The sequence below is a fragment of the Xiphias gladius genome, chromosome 1 (genome assembly GCF_016859285.1).
Source record: "Xiphias gladius isolate SHS-SW01 ecotype Sanya breed wild chromosome 1, ASM1685928v1, whole genome shotgun sequence".
Lineage (NCBI taxonomy): Eukaryota > Metazoa > Chordata > Actinopteri > Istiophoriformes > Xiphiidae > Xiphias > Xiphias gladius.
This window is the reverse complement of record NC_053400.1, coordinates 33,601,994-33,619,496: the sequence shown is the minus strand read 5'-3', so window position 1 is coordinate 33,619,496 and position 17,503 is coordinate 33,601,994. Positions and strand designations below refer to the sequence as shown.

The 17,503-nt window shown below is 44.7% G+C and overlaps 1 protein-coding gene across 9 annotated transcripts; it reads left to right on the top strand.

Moving 5' to 3' along the window:
* The first annotated feature begins 1,460 nt into the window (after positions 1–1,460).
* LOC120795293 (ras association domain-containing protein 7-like) lies at positions 1,461–16,818 on the top strand. 9 transcript variants are annotated; one of them, XM_040137109.1, is made up of 7 exons: positions 1,461–1,544; positions 5,552–5,690; positions 8,940–9,533; positions 9,631–9,899; positions 15,926–16,038; positions 16,144–16,178; positions 16,278–16,818. In XM_040137109.1, exons 2-7 carry the CDS (start codon positions 5,588–5,590, stop codon positions 16,352–16,354), a joined length of 1,191 nt encoding a protein of 396 aa, XP_039993043.1. In that variant the 5' UTR covers positions 1,461–1,544; positions 5,552–5,587; the 3' UTR covers positions 16,355–16,818. The 9 variants fall into 9 exon arrangements, with proteins under 9 accessions (XP_039993043.1, XP_039993078.1, XP_039993106.1 ...); XM_040137172.1 differs by lacking the exons at positions 1,461–1,544; positions 5,552–5,690 and adding an exon at positions 7,175–7,235; XM_040137100.1 differs by lacking the exons at positions 1,461–1,544; positions 5,552–5,690 and adding an exon at positions 7,394–7,583.
* The last annotated feature ends 685 nt before the right edge of the window (positions 16,819–17,503 follow it).

Genomic DNA, 17,503 nt, shown 5'->3' with positions numbered 1-17,503 from the left:
CCATGCAAGGTGCTCGATCTGACAGTCGGGGTTTGGGGTTTAGTGTCTTGCCCAATGATACTTCGACGTGTGGACAGGAGGAGCTTGGAGCCACCTGCCTCCTGTTTTACGGCTAAAAGGCAATTTACAATAAATGCAAGCTTTAGAGAGGTGAGCTGCTCCGGAAAAAACGGACCTGGTGTCTAAGGACGGCGTAGTGGGGAGACTGGCCGCCAGTGAGACCTAAAGATGGTTGAAATGTAAATGATATCGTACAGCATTTTGCAGCCACAGGACTATGTGTCCTAATGATCTACTGAATATTACTTTACATTAAAATGGGGAAAGGGTCGCACATTCCTTCTATGTCTGGTCTTTTCTGTGACTTGCAGCCTCAGGGGACTGAACTGTGAAAGACTGTGGGTAATGAGAACAGGCCACTTGTGACGTGCAGTTGATTTCATTCATGCACATTTTGCATTTGAGATGCTGCCGTCCAGTTCGGCAGCATTCGAGCAAAGTGACGTGTGCTGCTGGCCGTCATCTCTCCTCAGTACTTTTCAGTGTGTGTGTGTGTGTGTGTGTGTGTGTGTGTGTGTGTGTCTAATTCTGTTTGTTTGCTGCTGTAATTTAGCAGGGCTGAGGAAAACCAGCTGAGCAGAGTTGTAAATCCGCAGCACAAATACACACACACACACACACACACACACACACACACGCACACACAGAAACAGACACAGAAACAGACACAGACAGACACACACACACACACACACACACACACACACACACACAGACACACAGAAATGGGCGGTGGCAGGAGCCGCTCTTCTTAGTCTTTATCAGTTACCTGTGGTGGGAGGAGCCCGGTTTCGGTGTCACAGTGATGTCACTGTTTGGAGAGACAGAGGCAGCGGTGGGAGAAGAACTCAAACCGTTTTTCTACCGTATCATCGTGGAACAATTCAGCACGAGTAAAAGTCTGATCTTCAGAACCTTTCTTCGGTGAAGTTAAACAAGTGTTGTTAAATATGCAGAGAATTTATCGAAAGCAAATCTGCTGAGAGTGAAGAGGAGCAGAGTTTAATGTGGCTGTCAGGTGAAAACCTTGTTTTTTCCAACTTTGGGGCCAATTCACAGTAAAAAACAAAGACGTAAGACATGAAGGAAAAATATATTTTACCCTTACCTTACGCAGAAAGTAAAATCTAAATGTGCCGAGTAAACCCAGCGCTAAAAGTAAATGTAGAGGAACAAAAAGTAAAACATTTTCCTCCGAGATAAAAGAGGAGGAGAGCCCAAAACTGAAAATCCTACCTGGGTACAGGCACTTCGTTACCTCCCACCACTTTCAGAGTGACATCACTCTTCATGCCACACACCCAGAGGAGCTGCATTCCACGGCTTCACTCCTCCTCTTCCTCCTCCTCCTCCTCCTCGTCCTCCTCCGCTGAAGTGTGTCTGTAGGTGTGTGTACTTGGGTCACAGCTGCCCACCAGCCTGAACACACAACAGCGAGAAAGGAAAGGCCCATCAATGAAACTGAGAGAAGCTTGAACTAACGGGTGAGTGTGTTAAAATTCCTCTCTGAGCTCTAACATCTAATCATTACCTCGTACAAAACGAGTTTGTTTTTCAGGAGGGAAAAAAGGAAAAAGTTTTCACCTGTGATTTTTGTTTCTAATGTGAAAAAAACAGTTGACCCTTCTGTGGACCTATTCGTTTAAACTTTAAGGTATAAACAGTATCACACTGTACGTGATGGCATTGGAGCTTCTTTACTGAGCAGACAGAATAGTGTGGTGAGGTTTGAAACGTTTGGTGAGCAGCTCGAGACAAGGCAGGCACAAACGCAAGGGGGAAGCTAAAACCAGGCAACCAAACAAGTTAAAAAATAAGAATTTGATTTATAAAAGCAGTCCTGTCGTACTGAGTCTTAGTTCAAAGGTCGTAGACTGAAGAAAGTGAAACTGTGACAGGGATTTGGTCAGCTTGAGTTGTAGAGCGTAGAATACAGTTAATGTACAATACAGACAATAAAGTTGACGATGAATGAATCTTACAACTTAAAAAGATTCTTGTATCAAGAAAAAAAACCTTCAAATGAAACCGAGTAGGTCGAGATTTTACTTCTATCGTTTCACATGTGAAGAAATATTTTTGTCAGGAAAATGAGGAGAACTTCCACCAGTTTTTAACCACGAAAAGAAGGGTTTTTTTTTTTTTGGTTTTTTTTGCAGTTCCCATTGATTATTTCCTGAATGACAGTGAGGGCGAAAGTGATTTGGTCAACAGAGAGAGGAGGTATGTGTGGGCGGAGCCCGAGTCCTCCAGGAACACCAGCGTGTTCTGCCACATTCCTGTCCTCAGCAGATCTGTGCGACTTCTCCCGAAAACACGGGACACCTGCACAGACGCGAACCTTCACACACTCCGCACATCTGTTTCCCGGTGCTAAATTTAAACCCGCCTCTTGTGTTAAACCGATCACTGAGGGGTTCTTCTACCTTCTGAAGCGAATAAGCTCAGTCAGACAAAACGCTCACCTACGGGGTCATGCGCCTATGTTATGCAGAAGTGCTGCCAATCCCACTACGTCGTGGTGCAAGTCACTTGGCAGTATTACTAGTTCGGACCTAACAGCACAGTCCTGAACTGTCTGCTGTCGCATTAACATAAAGGCTACAGCAGCCCAAAGGTAAACGCACACACAGATACTGAACGCACCTCTTCCACCTTCTCAATTGCACTGTAATAACGTACCACCTAAGTATCATCTTTACTGCTCCGCCGCACACTTACACCCCCACCCCCACCCCCACCCCACACAGTAGCAATCTGACCAACAGCTCCTCCCTATATTTTCAAAATTCACCAATGCCCCCGGAGATGTGGAGCCAGCCTAGACTAACAGTAGCAGGTTTGCACTTTATTGCAACCGCATGCTGCGCTGCATTCTGGGAGGTCTGCTAATAAGCTAACAATGTCGCTCGTGATCCGTTTAGTCGGTGCTTGGGAAGAAATTTACAATTTCAATTGACTGTTTTCGACTGGAGTTTTGAAACAGTTGCAGCTAGCTTCAGCTGAAAAACAGACCCACTTAGTTAATGATTAGACTTTGGTTTACCGAAACTGCACGGTGAATTTTAACGGAGTATCGACTGTATGCTGTTTTTGTTTGAAGCGTATTTGCCCACGTGCCGGGTGCTTTCAAACAGGCCGCTGTTTGTCTTACAGTCCAATACTCAATGTTATAATCTTCTTTTTTTTTCCCTTTTGCAAAAAAAGTCTGGACTTCTGCTTTTCCTGTGGAATTCAGTATGTGAGAAATTTCCTGTAACCACCCAGCTGGATACTGACACCATGAGAGAGTGATATCTTATACTTGTCTCCTCTCTCAGACTGGCTCATTTTCATACATCACGCAGGTGGAAGGTTACACTATTGTATGGAAACAGCAGGGTGAGAAAGTCTCCTTGTTCCCATGAGAGAGACAAGCAAAACTCTAATTTGAGAGCCTCCAGGTGCTTTGGTCCATTTTACTCACCAAATTCAACAATCTCACACAAACCAAAACATTATATAACCATTAACAATACATGTTTCCTGGGGAGATTTAATGCCGCCTGACTGAGTGTCATTTAACTTATCACAGAGACCCTTCAGGATGTACATGTCAGCATCTTGTGACGCAGTGTTAGGGCCACCATGAGGAGAACATTGTCTGAGGTTTCGGAAGAGGCCACCCTTCCGTGGGGCTAAAGTGAAACGCCTGAGTATTGCTGCAGTCACAGTGTTGGCATCATGGGAAGTACAGAAAAAAAATCCCATTATGCAAATTCGGGAGTTTTCACGGTTTATTTCAAGATGGTTTCTCCCAAGGCTGGACATGTTCTCACAACATTTAAATAGCGGAAATTAGCTTCTTTTTTTTTAGAAGTAAGAGCAGAAACAAATAGTGCGTAACTCCTTTTAAATCAGCTGAATCAACTGAATCAATGTTAATATTGGATTGTAGTTTTTAGAAACTACCAGCCATGGTTGCTTCGCAGCAATTTACCCGTTGGTTTGTCGGCGCTTTTGTGTTTCTTATCACAAAGTGGCAAAATTTAATACAAATAAATACAAATAGGAGGCTGATGTGAATGATTTCCCCACAAGGTTGTTTACTGTTTGAACATGAGGCGGGAACAGATGAAGGCTAGCACCTACATAAAAGTTAATAGTTGATTTAATCTGCGCTACACCCCCCGATGGCGGCGCGATCCCCTCCATCACAAACAGCTTGGCTGACAGCCTGTAGCTAACTAGCATGTAAAGCTAGCTTCAAAACTCCCTTTACGCAAAGACAAATTGACCAAATACACAGCATGATACTTACACTGCCTTAGTTAAAATGTGTTTAGCGACACATTTTGTTTGAAAAAACAAAAAAAACAAAAAAAAACACGGCTACTTAACGTTACAAATTAGCTTAAAAACAAAAGAAAAACAACTCAGCAAGTCCTCTTTCAAAACTCGACCCAGAAAGCAGCATTCAGCACCAAAGACAGATGACTCAAAATGTCTCCTCAAATTGTAAAGAAAAAGCGTTATATTTTTCAAGATGCGTTTCTTTTCTCCATTTTGTCTTCCCATACTTTTTCCATACCTGGCTATCCAGCTTCTCCTTCACTCTCTACAGGTCTCCCTCTTTTCCCGCTCTCTCTCTCTCCAGCAGTAAAATACTGCAGCCCGGCTCGAATGAGTGAGTTACACGCCTGACGGTGTGTTGGAAAGTAACTGGGTACAGTTACACGCAGAAAAGTAAAGTTGCTCTAAAAAAGGAGTTGTTTTGTTTCTTCCAAGCTTTCGGCTTTACTTTAAAACCGGGATCGGGAGCAGGCAGGAAGAGAACAAGAGCTAGCAAATACCAGGTGTGCGTGACATCCTCGGTTAAGCTGATGTTTGTGAGTCTGACCAGCAACAACACAAATGAACCACTCTTCAGCAGATACATATGAAACCTGCTTCAACAGTGGTTCAGAAGCCTCCGAAGGGCTGAAGCTGTTTACATGCCGTTGTGGCCGTTGTGGGTTCATTTGTGTTGTTGCTGTTAAATCTCACAAAACAGTGCTGACCTGTCCGATTTTGAGCTATTGACAACTGAGTACCTCCATTCCATGAAACTTCATGACTCTACATGTATGTATGTGCATGTGCAATCACACGCCGTACGTTTTGCTTTAATTTCTAACAGAGTGTATTATGCACTGTTGATACTTTTACTTAGGTAAAGATTCTGAGCCCTTCTTCCACCCCGGCAAATCAAAGTACTTCATCACACTGACGCAAAAAAATCCTATTACAATCCAATATTGTAATTTACTAGTCTTGCGCATTGATTTGCAACTTCACCTTCCAAGAGATACTATGATACAAATCTCTGATGGTTTACAGATGTATATTTCCTAAGGGTAGATATTGTCGTGTAAATCAATGCGTGTAGTGACGGTTGCGCTTTGCTTTTATTTATTCATGGTTTGGTTTCATGCTAACCAAGGTTACAAGTAGTACATCTGTCTCCACGCAGGTCGCCGGTGGAGCCTGGTGCTGCTGAGTGTGAGTGATGGAGCTGAAGGTGTGGGTTGAGGGTGTGGTCAGAGTGGTCTGCGGCCTATCACTATACACTTCCTGTCAGGACGTCGTGATAGCCCTCGCACAAGCAACTGGTAAGTTTCTCACTTTTCATTCGACGCAGGTTCATCCACACATCCTGATAAACACCTTATTAGAGATGAATTTTTCTGAATTACAAAACGCAGCTTTTCTTGTAAATCTTTTTAATGTTACTGTTATTTTCTTTTACTTGCTGGACACCGGCCCATTCTGCTCACACAGTTTACGGCACAAAATTCACCGAGCGCATTCGAGGCCCCCCCAGAGGAGGAACACTGTCCGTTTTGGACACTGCAGTAGCTTTCCTGTAACACAATGTCAAACTGTCAACTGTGAACACGGAATATCTATCTGACCGTTTCCTATTCAATTCAATGAAGAAGACATTTTTGAGGTCAGCTGCTGAAGGTCGGTGGGAGAAAAACTGTCTAAAAATACATCCGGTTTTAAAGCTGTTTCTAAGGTTCCTGTGTTTGAGGATAAATCGGTGCCGGTTGAGGGGGCAGGAGGTGGTGAATTCTGTCTCTAATAGTTAGAATTTCATCATTACAGAAGCTCGTGAAGTCGTCACTACTCAGAGCTGTAGGGATACATGGATCAGTAGAGCTATGACTCTGTCAACCTGGCTACAGTGCTGAAAAGAAACCCAGGGTTGTTTTTATTTTCCTCTAATAAAGATGAGTAATAGGCTACTCTGGCTTTACAGAGGCCTTCCTAGTTTTCAAGTAGTTTGCTTTAATATGTGGGTTTGGGAGATAAACCATGGCGCTAACCTCCTTTGTTTTATTGTCTTCTTTTGTAGAGGGGCGTTAGTCGAGTGTCATTCTCACTGAGCCTGCAGCTCTATCAACAAGAGGGTCAGTTTGGGAGGGAACGAGTGAGTCATCCGTTATAAATCTAGCTACAGCACTTTCAGATAGACATCTAGAAAAAAAAAAACATTTCTGCCTAACAGTGTGTAGTCCAGCAATAGGAATTCAAAAGTTACCAAAGAATGGTCAGATAAAAGAGGATTCCGTGGAAAGACTATTAAACGTTCAGTTTCGATGCCGTAAGTCAGAACGAGGTCCAGGGTGCGGTTTAAACAGTGAGTGGGTTTATTTACACCCTCACAATGAGATAAACGCAGTTCTAAGGCTCATTATCAGTATCCACATGAATACTGAAATCACCTACTATAATTACTTTATCTGCACTAAGGACTAAACTTGATAAAAACTCTGAGCATTCAGATAAAAATTCAGAGCATGGGCCAGGAGCGCGGTACCCTATCACAAATAGAACAGGCTATGGACGTGAGAGACTTAAGAACCAGGCTTTCCAATGAGTTATGATTGAGTTTAGGTTTAGGGCTGATTATTGGGCTTGAGTCGAAAATGGCTGCAACTCCACCTCCTCGGTCGGTGCCCGGAGGAATGTGAGTATTAATATGGGGGGAGTGGATTCATTTAGGCCGACATATGCATCATGACACAGCCAGGTTTCAGTGAGACTAAATAAATCTATGATGATGATCTAACATTAGATCATTCACCAACATGGCTTTGGATGGGAGCGATCCACATTCAGTTCTCCTGTTTTGTTGTACCTCTGCAGTGGTGGGCTTCGTTTTTATTAGGTTTCTGTGTGCAACTCCTCTTCTGTTTGAGTTAATTGATTAAGGGGGGGGGCAGAGGCAGTCTCTATGGGGGTTTGGGTGGGAAAGCACGGAGAAGTGTGAAGGACTGAACTCTGCCTCCTGGTCTCAGGTCTGGCTTGTCATGGTTTTGGTCTACTAATAAACTCAGTCAGACTTGTAGATGTGAGAGCTGCTCCATCCAAAGTGGGATGTATGCCGTCCCTCCTCATCAGACCAGGTCTGCCCCAGAAAGTCCGCCGGGGATCTACGAAGCCGGCGCCGTTTGCTTGGCACCACCTCGACGCAGTCCGACATTGTCTTTGCAAATGTACAAACAGACTCAACGTTCAATTTCGTGACCTCCGATTGGAGTAATCTGGTGTCGTTACCGCCGACGGGCGTAACAATCGTAGTGTATTTACGTTTATCCTCGGCCGGCAGCTTTATACAGGACTCCACGTCTCTTGCTCCGGGAAAACACCTGACTACGGTCGCCGGTGTCGCTACCTTCACGTCTCCCAGACACAGAGCTGCCAATGACCAGAGCTGGTTTCTCAGCGGGCGTGTCGCTGAGCGGGGAGCGGTCACCCAGCCGCCCTGCCCTCCGGGCTGCTCCGGAGCTGCGCCGGGGGCTGCGCCCCGGCTACCGGCTAACTACCGCGGCCAACGCTGTGGCTGCCGTGGTGCGGAGCCGTTCTCCCAATTCACTGAGCCTCGCCTCCGTCGCTGCAGACAAACTACATTTATTACATGTACCATTGTCGCCGAGGCAGGACGCAGAGTTGTAGCTAAACATGAGACGCACCGGGCCGGAGAGCGAGAGGGACAGAGGGAGGCCATCGCTAGCTGCTAAGCTAAGGTAACTAGCAGCTCTGAGTGGCGTGTAAAAAGCTGTGAAGTAGCGAGAAAACCGCCGTGAGAAGGTGAGAGCTCAGGGTGACTGAGCAGAACCAACGTAGCTTTACATGTACGGCGGGTAACGAGCCGCTGTCATGAAGAAAATAGCTAAACGAACTGGGCAGAGGCAGAGCGGCTACACCCGCCACCGGCAACCGGAAATGACACGACACGCTCACCTCAGCGCGTCATCGCGTCGGCACGTCAGGCGCTCTCCAGACACGACAGCGTAGGATTGGCTCCCAGTTCTCCCAGTGCTCCCGGTGCTCCCGGTGCTCCCGGTGCTCCCAGTGCCCGTTTTTCTGCCGCCACTGTGGGGAAAAATGATTATTTCCACCTTCACTTTACGCTCTTCGGATAGCAGCGTCCTCAGTTTGCCGTTCACTGTGCCCTGCAGTCTGTTGGTGCAGGGTGCACTGCAACATCTGGCGGAGACGAGTTGAGACACACTGCAAATATAAACTGTTCCAGCAGCGATTTTTTTTTTTTTTTTTACACGTGATAGCACTGCAGACTGCTGAATTTGCTTGCTTTTTATTGTACATTAACATGATTGTGATTTTATTTGTACAGTAGAATCTGCAATTTTTATTTTCACTTCTGATTGAACTTGCTCACTGTTTAAAAGTTCCTCCTCCAACGCTCTTCTTAAACCAGAATCACAGCGGCTTCTGTCCCTAAGACGACCCCAAAATGCAGCCCCCGTTCCAGCACAGTCAGCTGTTCGTTGGTTGCAATTTGTTTTGCTGTTGATTATTAATCCTTCCTATGTCTTTGTTTTCCGCAGGTCAGACAGGTCGTTACATTCTTATCTTGAAGTTGCGCGGGAATGAGAGACAGTTAGCTGCCGATGAGTGTCCTCTGGAGCATCTGGCTCAGCTGGGACAGCTGGCTCCAGAGGTCCAGTTCATTCTGCGGAGGACCGGTCCCAGCCTCAGTAAAGGCCAAGACACACCGACCAGAGACAGACATCTTCCCTCACCCCGGTCATCAGAACCAGAGCCCAGGAGGACTAAACCAAACAGGGCCTGGTCTCCGTCGCCCAGAGCCTCCCCAGAACAACGAGCTTCCCCCGTCTCTTTGCTAGATGCTCCCAAGTCTGTGAAGGATGTTCCCTCTTACCCTTCTAAAAAGGAGGTGTTGAGACAGATTCTGCAGCAGCAGAGGAGGTTACAAGACCTGGAGATTCAGCTTCAAGCTCTGGAAAGGGAGACAGAGGCGTGGGAGCAGGAGAGGTCATCTGCCATGGTTCCAAGTCTGACTCTGGGCCTTGCAGAGGAACTGGAGGAACTGGAGCAGCGGCTGAGGCAGAACGAGGCAGAGCTGATGCACAGAGCAAACTGGGAGGAACAGTTACAGGCAGAGATGGACAGAGAACAAGGTGCGTGTTCAAATCCGTTCATTTCTTACATTTTATGTGAAGTGTCTTCATCTTCAAAAATTTCTAAGACAAGAAATGCTAACATTGTTCTCAATAGATATGCACAGACATCTACACCAGATACACTCATCAATGGATGATCAAGGTTATCAGATCAAGGAGCTCCAAACCCGTTCTGCACATCTAGAACGGGTAATACAACTCACAGCCCACAGACAAAGCTCTTGGGCAGTACCTTGGCAGCAAGAGGAGGCCCTGAGGCCCCTGAGGCAGGAGCTCCACAACCGCCTGCAGCAGGGAGAAGAAATGGTTGCGACACTGTCAGAGACCCAGAGGGAGCTCCATGCAGCAGAGGAGAGGCTACAGGTATGACTCCTCCATCATCTAATGGTTCGGTTATAACAGCAGCATTTTAGGTCCGTTAATTCATTTCAGTAGATTTGGTATGATCAGTGGATCCACGTCCCGGAGGTGAAGTAAATTTCCAATATGCGTAGAGTTCAACTCTGGCGAACGTTTGCTCCGCTGACCAACAGAAAGACGTCTGGACAGCGCTGACCTTTGAGCGAATGGAGAAAACTGACGCTATCGTATTAGCTTTTTCACGCAAAAACCACAAATAGTGACTACACCAGCCACGTTTTTCAGTAATTCCTTCGAAATTTGTTGGGTCATTCATTAAATTTAAGAATTAAAACTGGAATGGCACCCAGAGAACGCAGACCTCCACCAAGACTAGTGTCAAAAAAACATACACCAGACTTCAGAGAAAAAAATCTAATTCATAGTAAACGATCCAGGTCTGCCCCAAAATGTAATGGATCCTTCCCTGGCCCGTGCCCAATCCCGCCGCCAAGTTTGGTGCAAAATCGGCTCAGTAATTTATAATGAAAGCTGCTGAAAAGAAAAACAGACACGGGTGAACAACGGGTGTTGATTAATTGTCACTTTGAATTTCCGCTTTATTATGGTCAACAAATCCCAAAAAACGACCCAAACCAACAATGTGTTAGTCCGTCTCTCAGTAATCTCAGACTTCCCTAGCCTGCCAGCGGCTCTCAGCACCAAGCCCATTGGTTTCTACTGAAGATGTAAATCTTAAAAAAATGGGTCACGTTTTAAAAATGCTCAGTAATGTTGTAAAACAGCTGGTCACTGTCATTTTTAGCAAATATTAGTCAAACAGGGGTAAATAGTGAACTCGCTGGGGACATTTTCCACATGTGGATTTATTACAGTCCTTGCTCTAGTGAGTATTTGCGGCAGCAGGACGGTGTGTGTGTGTTTGGGACTGAGCCAAAATAAACCACAGTGTGTGTGTGTTTGTGGTGATGAAGGAACGTGTCACCAAGTGCAACAGTGTGACTCACTGATGTGGGTTTTTTTTTTTGGTTTTTTTTTTTTTAAATACTTCTTGGAAACAATGGAGCTCTATGGCACAGAAGAAAGGAGATATGTCGTTGCTTTGGATACACAGACAGCACTTGTTGCTAATATAACGTTCCCTGCATCCTCTAGGACAGATGGGAGCTGGTTGAGGAGCTGAATAAGGAGCTGAGACAGTGTAACCTGCAGCACTTCATCCAGCAGACCGGTGGTCCAGACGCCAACCCGACAAACTCCCTGCCCGTCACTGAAGTTTACCTCAGCAACGCTGGTATTATGGAGTAGGAACGGCCAAAACACTCTTCACTGTGCATCAGCAGGTTGTTTAAAATATATTATTATATATTTTATTATGTAGAAGTTTTCCCTTTTTGTAGGAGTAAAATATTCATAAAGTAGGTTTTAAAAGAAGAATGACAAGGAAGAAGAGCTCAGTTTCACTCTCAGGTGAAAAACTTGGATCTCCAGTTTTGGGGATTTTCATCCTCTTGGATCAGATTAAGAAAACAACAACAAACAAATTTTATAAAATAACCCGTAATTGATGTAAACTTACTCCAACTCACGTAAGTGTAGAAATGGCAGAGGAAAAGTGGGCAGTCCGTTTTTGATGATTACAAGTGAATAAACTGAAACAATCGAGAAGAATTACCTCGGATGTCGGACACTGGCACTGCGCTGCAGGACATGGGCTGGAAGAAAAACGCGGTCTCAGAGTCGGAAACCCTTAAGGCCCGTCTTAGTGTGTGTGCGCGCGTATGTGTGTGTGTGTGTGTGAGTGAGTGTGTGTCTGATAAGCCAATCACTGCCAGGTTCTTCGTAAAAATAAAGAAGACCGTACTTGAAATAAAATAATGATTTTATAAAAACAAATCTTTGTGTTTTTGCTTGTTGTTAATATTCCAATAACTTGTTACATAAAGTCTGTTTGTAATTCATAGCTCATTTAACTTTTACAGACTATAATAGTATTTGTTGTTTTTGAAAACAGTTGATGTAGTCACCATTTCAATTCATGTTGACAAAAAGCAGATTGTCTTTCCTCCACCAGAGGACACCAAAGCTTCACCCATCAGGAGATGCACATACACACAAGAATGAACACGACTCGGCTCCTAGGAGTCCAAATATAAACACAACACTTGCCACTTCCTGCGGAGTCCAAATGCCAGACATACGAGCAGCTGTACCTCCGTCAGACAGCAGACAGCTCTATCTACACATTCGACCACTGGAAATACTTCAGACTCTTTCATACTCAGCCTTGAGGCAGACAGCAGCCTCCCAAACAGTAACTCCAGCTCAGAGATCCCACCACTCACCTCACTAGGGCTGCATTATGTCACGATTTTCAAAAGTCAAGGATGATGGTTTCAAATGTCTAGTTTTGTACAACCACCACTCCAAAACGATATAAAGATAAAGATACTTAATTTACCATCATATTAGACCAAAAAACCCAAGTCCTTGTAGAGCTACAAGTCAGTTAATCAGCTAATCATCTCAGCTCCACATCTTAGAAAGCATGTGGACAGTTGAGCCAAAGTTTGGAGAAGAACAGAGATGAAGAGTTTTGGAGCAATGTTCACAGAGAAAAATCCAAACTGCGTACGACACTCTGGAAATAAAATAGCTGGAAAAGAACCATGGCCTCGATATGAACCGTGGCCGTCAACAAACTTGCATCTCGGAACCAGTTTTGCAACGAGACTTGACTAATTCAGAGTAATTCTTCGATTAGATTGAAATAGCCTCTCTCCAGCCTCATCAACAAAAGAATGAAGCGGTCAACCGACAGCAGCACTGTAGAGGTGTCCTCACCGGGGGGGGGTCCCCTACATTGTTTGTAAGGAAAACAAACTTCGACGCAGGAAAAGATTTGTTGGCTGTTTTAAATGTGTTGTATAAACCTGGACGCGGAGTTTACCGACAACATGAACTGCACTGTGGACACATGAGACCACCTCCGCTATGGTGTCACATTGAGTTGTTAGCACTCCTGCCAGACCCAGGTACAGTCGTGTCGCGGTGTGGATGTAAAGTATGCGTGGGTTGAAGATTACATTTCTGGGTGCTGTACGAAGGCGACTGGACTCGCTTGAGGCGCCTGGAGACGTTTCACCTCTCGTCCGAAAGGCTTCTTCGGGTCTAACTGACTGGTGGGGGACCCAGACATTTGACCTGTTGTAGGGTCGGTAACGCCTTGACTGTCACGCATGGGTCGTTGACCCACCCGACATAACACACCCGCCAAATGAGTCGTTAGGATCACCTGATAGCACTTAAAAATACCGTGACCTGGATGGCTTAAAATCTTCAAAGCCACGTTAGAGATTACATCACCCCCCTCGCTCAGGTCACCGGGTAATCCAATCTAAACACTTACCGCCTCCTTCAAAATGTACTGCTGTCACTGATGTTGTCCTCCATCATCCCTGGGGGGGCTCTGTCGGCCAGTGTGTTGGCTCCACTGACCCGAGGACTCTCAGAAGACGCAAAATACTGAAACAGAAAGCACCGTTGTTAAGCGTATTTTGTAGAGGGAAAAAAGTCTCAAGACAATGTTTTTGTTTGCTTATTTTTCCCACATGCAGTACGAGGGGTTTTGTCTATCGTCTCTTTCCCATGGTATGTGTTCCACATTTAAATCAGGTCTAATCTAATTGCTTGTAATCTAATCTAATGTGATGTTATCTGGTGTAATCCAGTCAAATCTGATCTAATCTGTCCCACAGTATAATCCATTCAGAAAGTAGAGACAATGAGCTGGTTACAGTTTCATACATTTTGCTTTCTGCAAACTGCATCACTCTCAAAATCAAAGAAACAACATTCACCAGCTCAGTGAGCTTCGCAACACCCCGGAAAAGACTCAGGTTTTTCACCTCTCTTCACATCTCGGTGTCCGCGTTATTAACCACCTGTTCTGTAATAAGTGGCGTTAGTGGCTACTCCACACTTGTGTGCACACACCGACCCAAAAAAGGCGTGGTGAACACCCACAGACTCGGGGCTAAAGGTGGGGTCTTGACACAGACAGAACACGTTACAGCACAGGTCACGTCTGTTCTCACAGTCGTTAAGATTATCCCTGAAAATCCCCAATCTCAGCTCCATTAGCGGATTTGTGTATAACCAATGCAGGTATATTAAACTCTGCGACTGAGGTAGAAGACCAGACAGAGAGACTGCAAAAAGAAAGGGAACTTTCTCTTTGTTTTGCACTTCTTCCTTTGCTCAGCCCCTCCAAGCAGCTTCACCTCCACCAACCCAAGCTCCCACCAAACTAACAGGTGAGACTCTCAGCTGGCACCTCACAACAGTGTGACCGTAGCTGTAGTCTGCACTGAGTTGTGATGCGCTTTATGACGGGACGTTCTCAAAAGCTGGCGGGCCTCCTAAGACACACGCATTGCCGGTGTAGTCGCTGCACGTAGATGGCATTCCCCGGTTTTTTGAAGGCTTGAAGTCCAACGGATTTAAGGAAAGCAATAATGACACATGTTGGACTTTCTTTTAAAAATGTTGCTGTGAACTTTGACTTGCTGACAAATTACCGATCTTGGAGTCGTGGCGTTTTCTTTGTGCAGAGACAATTTATGAAATATTGGCTGTAAAACCAGTTGGCACCTTGCATCAGAAATCCTGAGCATTTCTAGGTGGAGAAGTCCATTTTTATAGTCCGATGATTTGCTCCGGTGTTCATGTTATTAAGGCTGTTGTTTTCTCCAACATGTGAGTAGCTCCAGTATCGTTCACTGTTTAAATGGTTGCTCTGGCACATTTTTACTTGGGTTATTGTAAATACTCATTAATGCAGAAATAAGCTGGATGCTCATGATTAGTGTTTCTGTGTATTTTCCTGCTCAGTGATGATGATGGTAACATCTCCTGGTCCGCACTCTTCTTTATTGTTCTATTTGCTCTGGACGTCTAAGGAGTTCATAGTTTTTCATAACTGAGTGGACTTGATAGACCGCAGAGAGATTCAGTTTTCACTGTTGTGGTGTCTTGGCACTTGTTCCACATATTTTACGTAGATTGTTGACTTTTGAGCTGTACCATTACAGCCCAGCAAACCATTTTAAACTATTTTCCTCATTGTTATATGTTTGAAGCTCAGAGGAATAGTTTTGAGACGTTTTCAGAAATATGCGTATTCACTTGTTGAGCAGGTAGATGAGAAGATCAATACCGCCGTGATGTCTGAGTATTTATTATGGAGTAGGAGCAAGGGGACAATTAATGTGTTCAAAGTTCAAGAATACACTTGCTGGTACCTCCAGAGGCCACTGTTTTGCTTTTTGTTTTAAATCTCTACACAAACTGAGGTTTAAAAATGACCATTTGTGGTTTTTCAGAGATACGTAGTGTCATTTTTTAGCTGTTTATTGATGAACAAGTTTATTGTTCTGCCCAGCACTTCTCCAGAAAGCCACCGCTTCTAGCTGTAGCTCCCCGAGAAAAAGTGACTCTTTACAGCAACACCGTACGAATCCCTCTGCAATCACAACTTGTCGTACAACATGTCTCGTTATTATAACAGTGGAGTTGTATGTTGGATGTATTTTTGAATTTTGGACCAGGCTAGCTCTTTCCCCCCTGCCTCCACTCTTTATGCTAAGCTAATATTATCACATCTTTGCTCTAGTTTCATACCTCATGCAGAGACTTGAATAAGTGTATTTCCTACATGTCTGGTGCTTTGGGCTTCCTTCCACAAGCTCATTTATTATTAGCACACCTTTAGCTGGTCACATGACCTACATACCCGACAGCTTAAAGTAAATATAATCACACAATTATGACTTATCACAGGAGCAAGAGCTATGAGTTAAGGCATTTAAGTTAAGTGGATTACTTAAGGATGGGGATTGTAGCCTGAAAGGCTAAACTAGAGTCATCACGAGGACTTATTTCAATATATATATCTCCGTATTTTTTCTGTTCCTTTCCTGCGTTTTCATTTTTTCCCCTTAATATGTAAATCTTTGTTGTTGTGGTAGAAAATGAACGCATCAGCAGCGGCACCCGGAGGCACCAAGGCCGCTCCCCCCAAGTTCAAGCAGAAGGAGAGCAGGCAGTTCAAGAGCAAGGCTCCCAAAGCTGGACAGAAGGGGTGAGTATAGAGAAAAAGCAAAAACAAAAGACACAGCTCCACTGCAAAGGGTTCATTACAGCTGTAAGATAATGGAGACGTCTCAATATCACTCTCTGCCCTTAGATTGGATGATGTTCCAGGAATGGATGGCCTTGGAGGTAACTATGAATCAAAGCAATAACTGCTGCAGTAAGAGACAAATGACTCTAATGTAGTAGATACGGCAGGGTGCGTTACCTTATGGTTGTTTCCTGTAGGTACGGATGTCATCTGCCCCTGGGAGGCGTTTGGTGACATGGAGCTGAGCGACCTGGCCCAGTTTGGCATCGTCTAGACCTTGCGCCAAGCGGAAACAGTGTATTCCTGGTCGCTGCAATCCAGCAGCTTTTTTTGTTTTTGCTCTCCTCACAAATTCTCCCGCATTCTGGGTGTGGGAATGGAGTGGGATTTTCTTTCTCTCCCCTCGATAAGTTGAGGAAGAAGCTCTTGGACAGCAGCCCCCAGGAATGACTCTTCTCCTGTCCTGGGCCGCTGCACCTCACCACCTGGAAGTTTTAGCATCTCTCTGAGCTCCATATTATCTTATATAACACCTGAACCAGATCTCGGGAAGTCTCTGTTTTGTCCTGTGGAGCCCAGCACGTGTAAAAGTGTAACACACTGTACCGCTGCTTGGGTTTTATTATAGGGATGATTGGTGAACAACTGGGGATCTATCTATTTATCCATCTATCTATCTATCTATTTAATCAAATCAAGTAGAGTTTTGTGCTGTGTGGTTTACTCTCCATACATGTACCTTATAATAAAGTGTATTTAAGCTGCATTATTCTGGTCTGTCTTCATCCTCACCCTCCCAGTTTTAAAGGATCTGTGTATTCTAGTTTAATAAAAACTGCACCAAGCACTTCACTGAAGGGCAAAAACAATGCTCCTGGTCTATAAACAGCACTGGCTTTTTAAAATCTGGATTGGGGAAGTTAACCAGACATGCATTTGCCAAACCAGCGGGTTAATCCTCATTCTTTTTTAAAAACCACGACATAAAGTTTGAAAACAATTTCCCATAAAGCATCTTCTTCACCATTGAAGAAGCATCACCTTTGTGCAGCTCGTCCAGGTTTTTGAGTGTGGACTGGCCTCATTGCTGTACTTTGTGGCCAGTGGGATAAAACACCCGCTCACTGTCACTTAAAACATGTTTGCTTTGCAGTTTGCACATTTCTACTTCTCTCTTTAATTAAAGCAGCACTAATCAATATTCTTATATTGAAAATGAAATGACTGCGTGCAGTATGAAAGGTGTTGCTTGTAGTGACAAACGCACAAAGAATTACTGCCCTCGGCTTCTCTGCAGCTCTACAGAGCTTTGCAGCAGCATTCAGCTCATTGTTTAGGTTCTGAGGCCCAAAACTTTACTGTTTGGGTTCAGTCAGTGCTCTGGGTCTGCTGGAGGTGTACATATACAACTGTTTGCTAACAT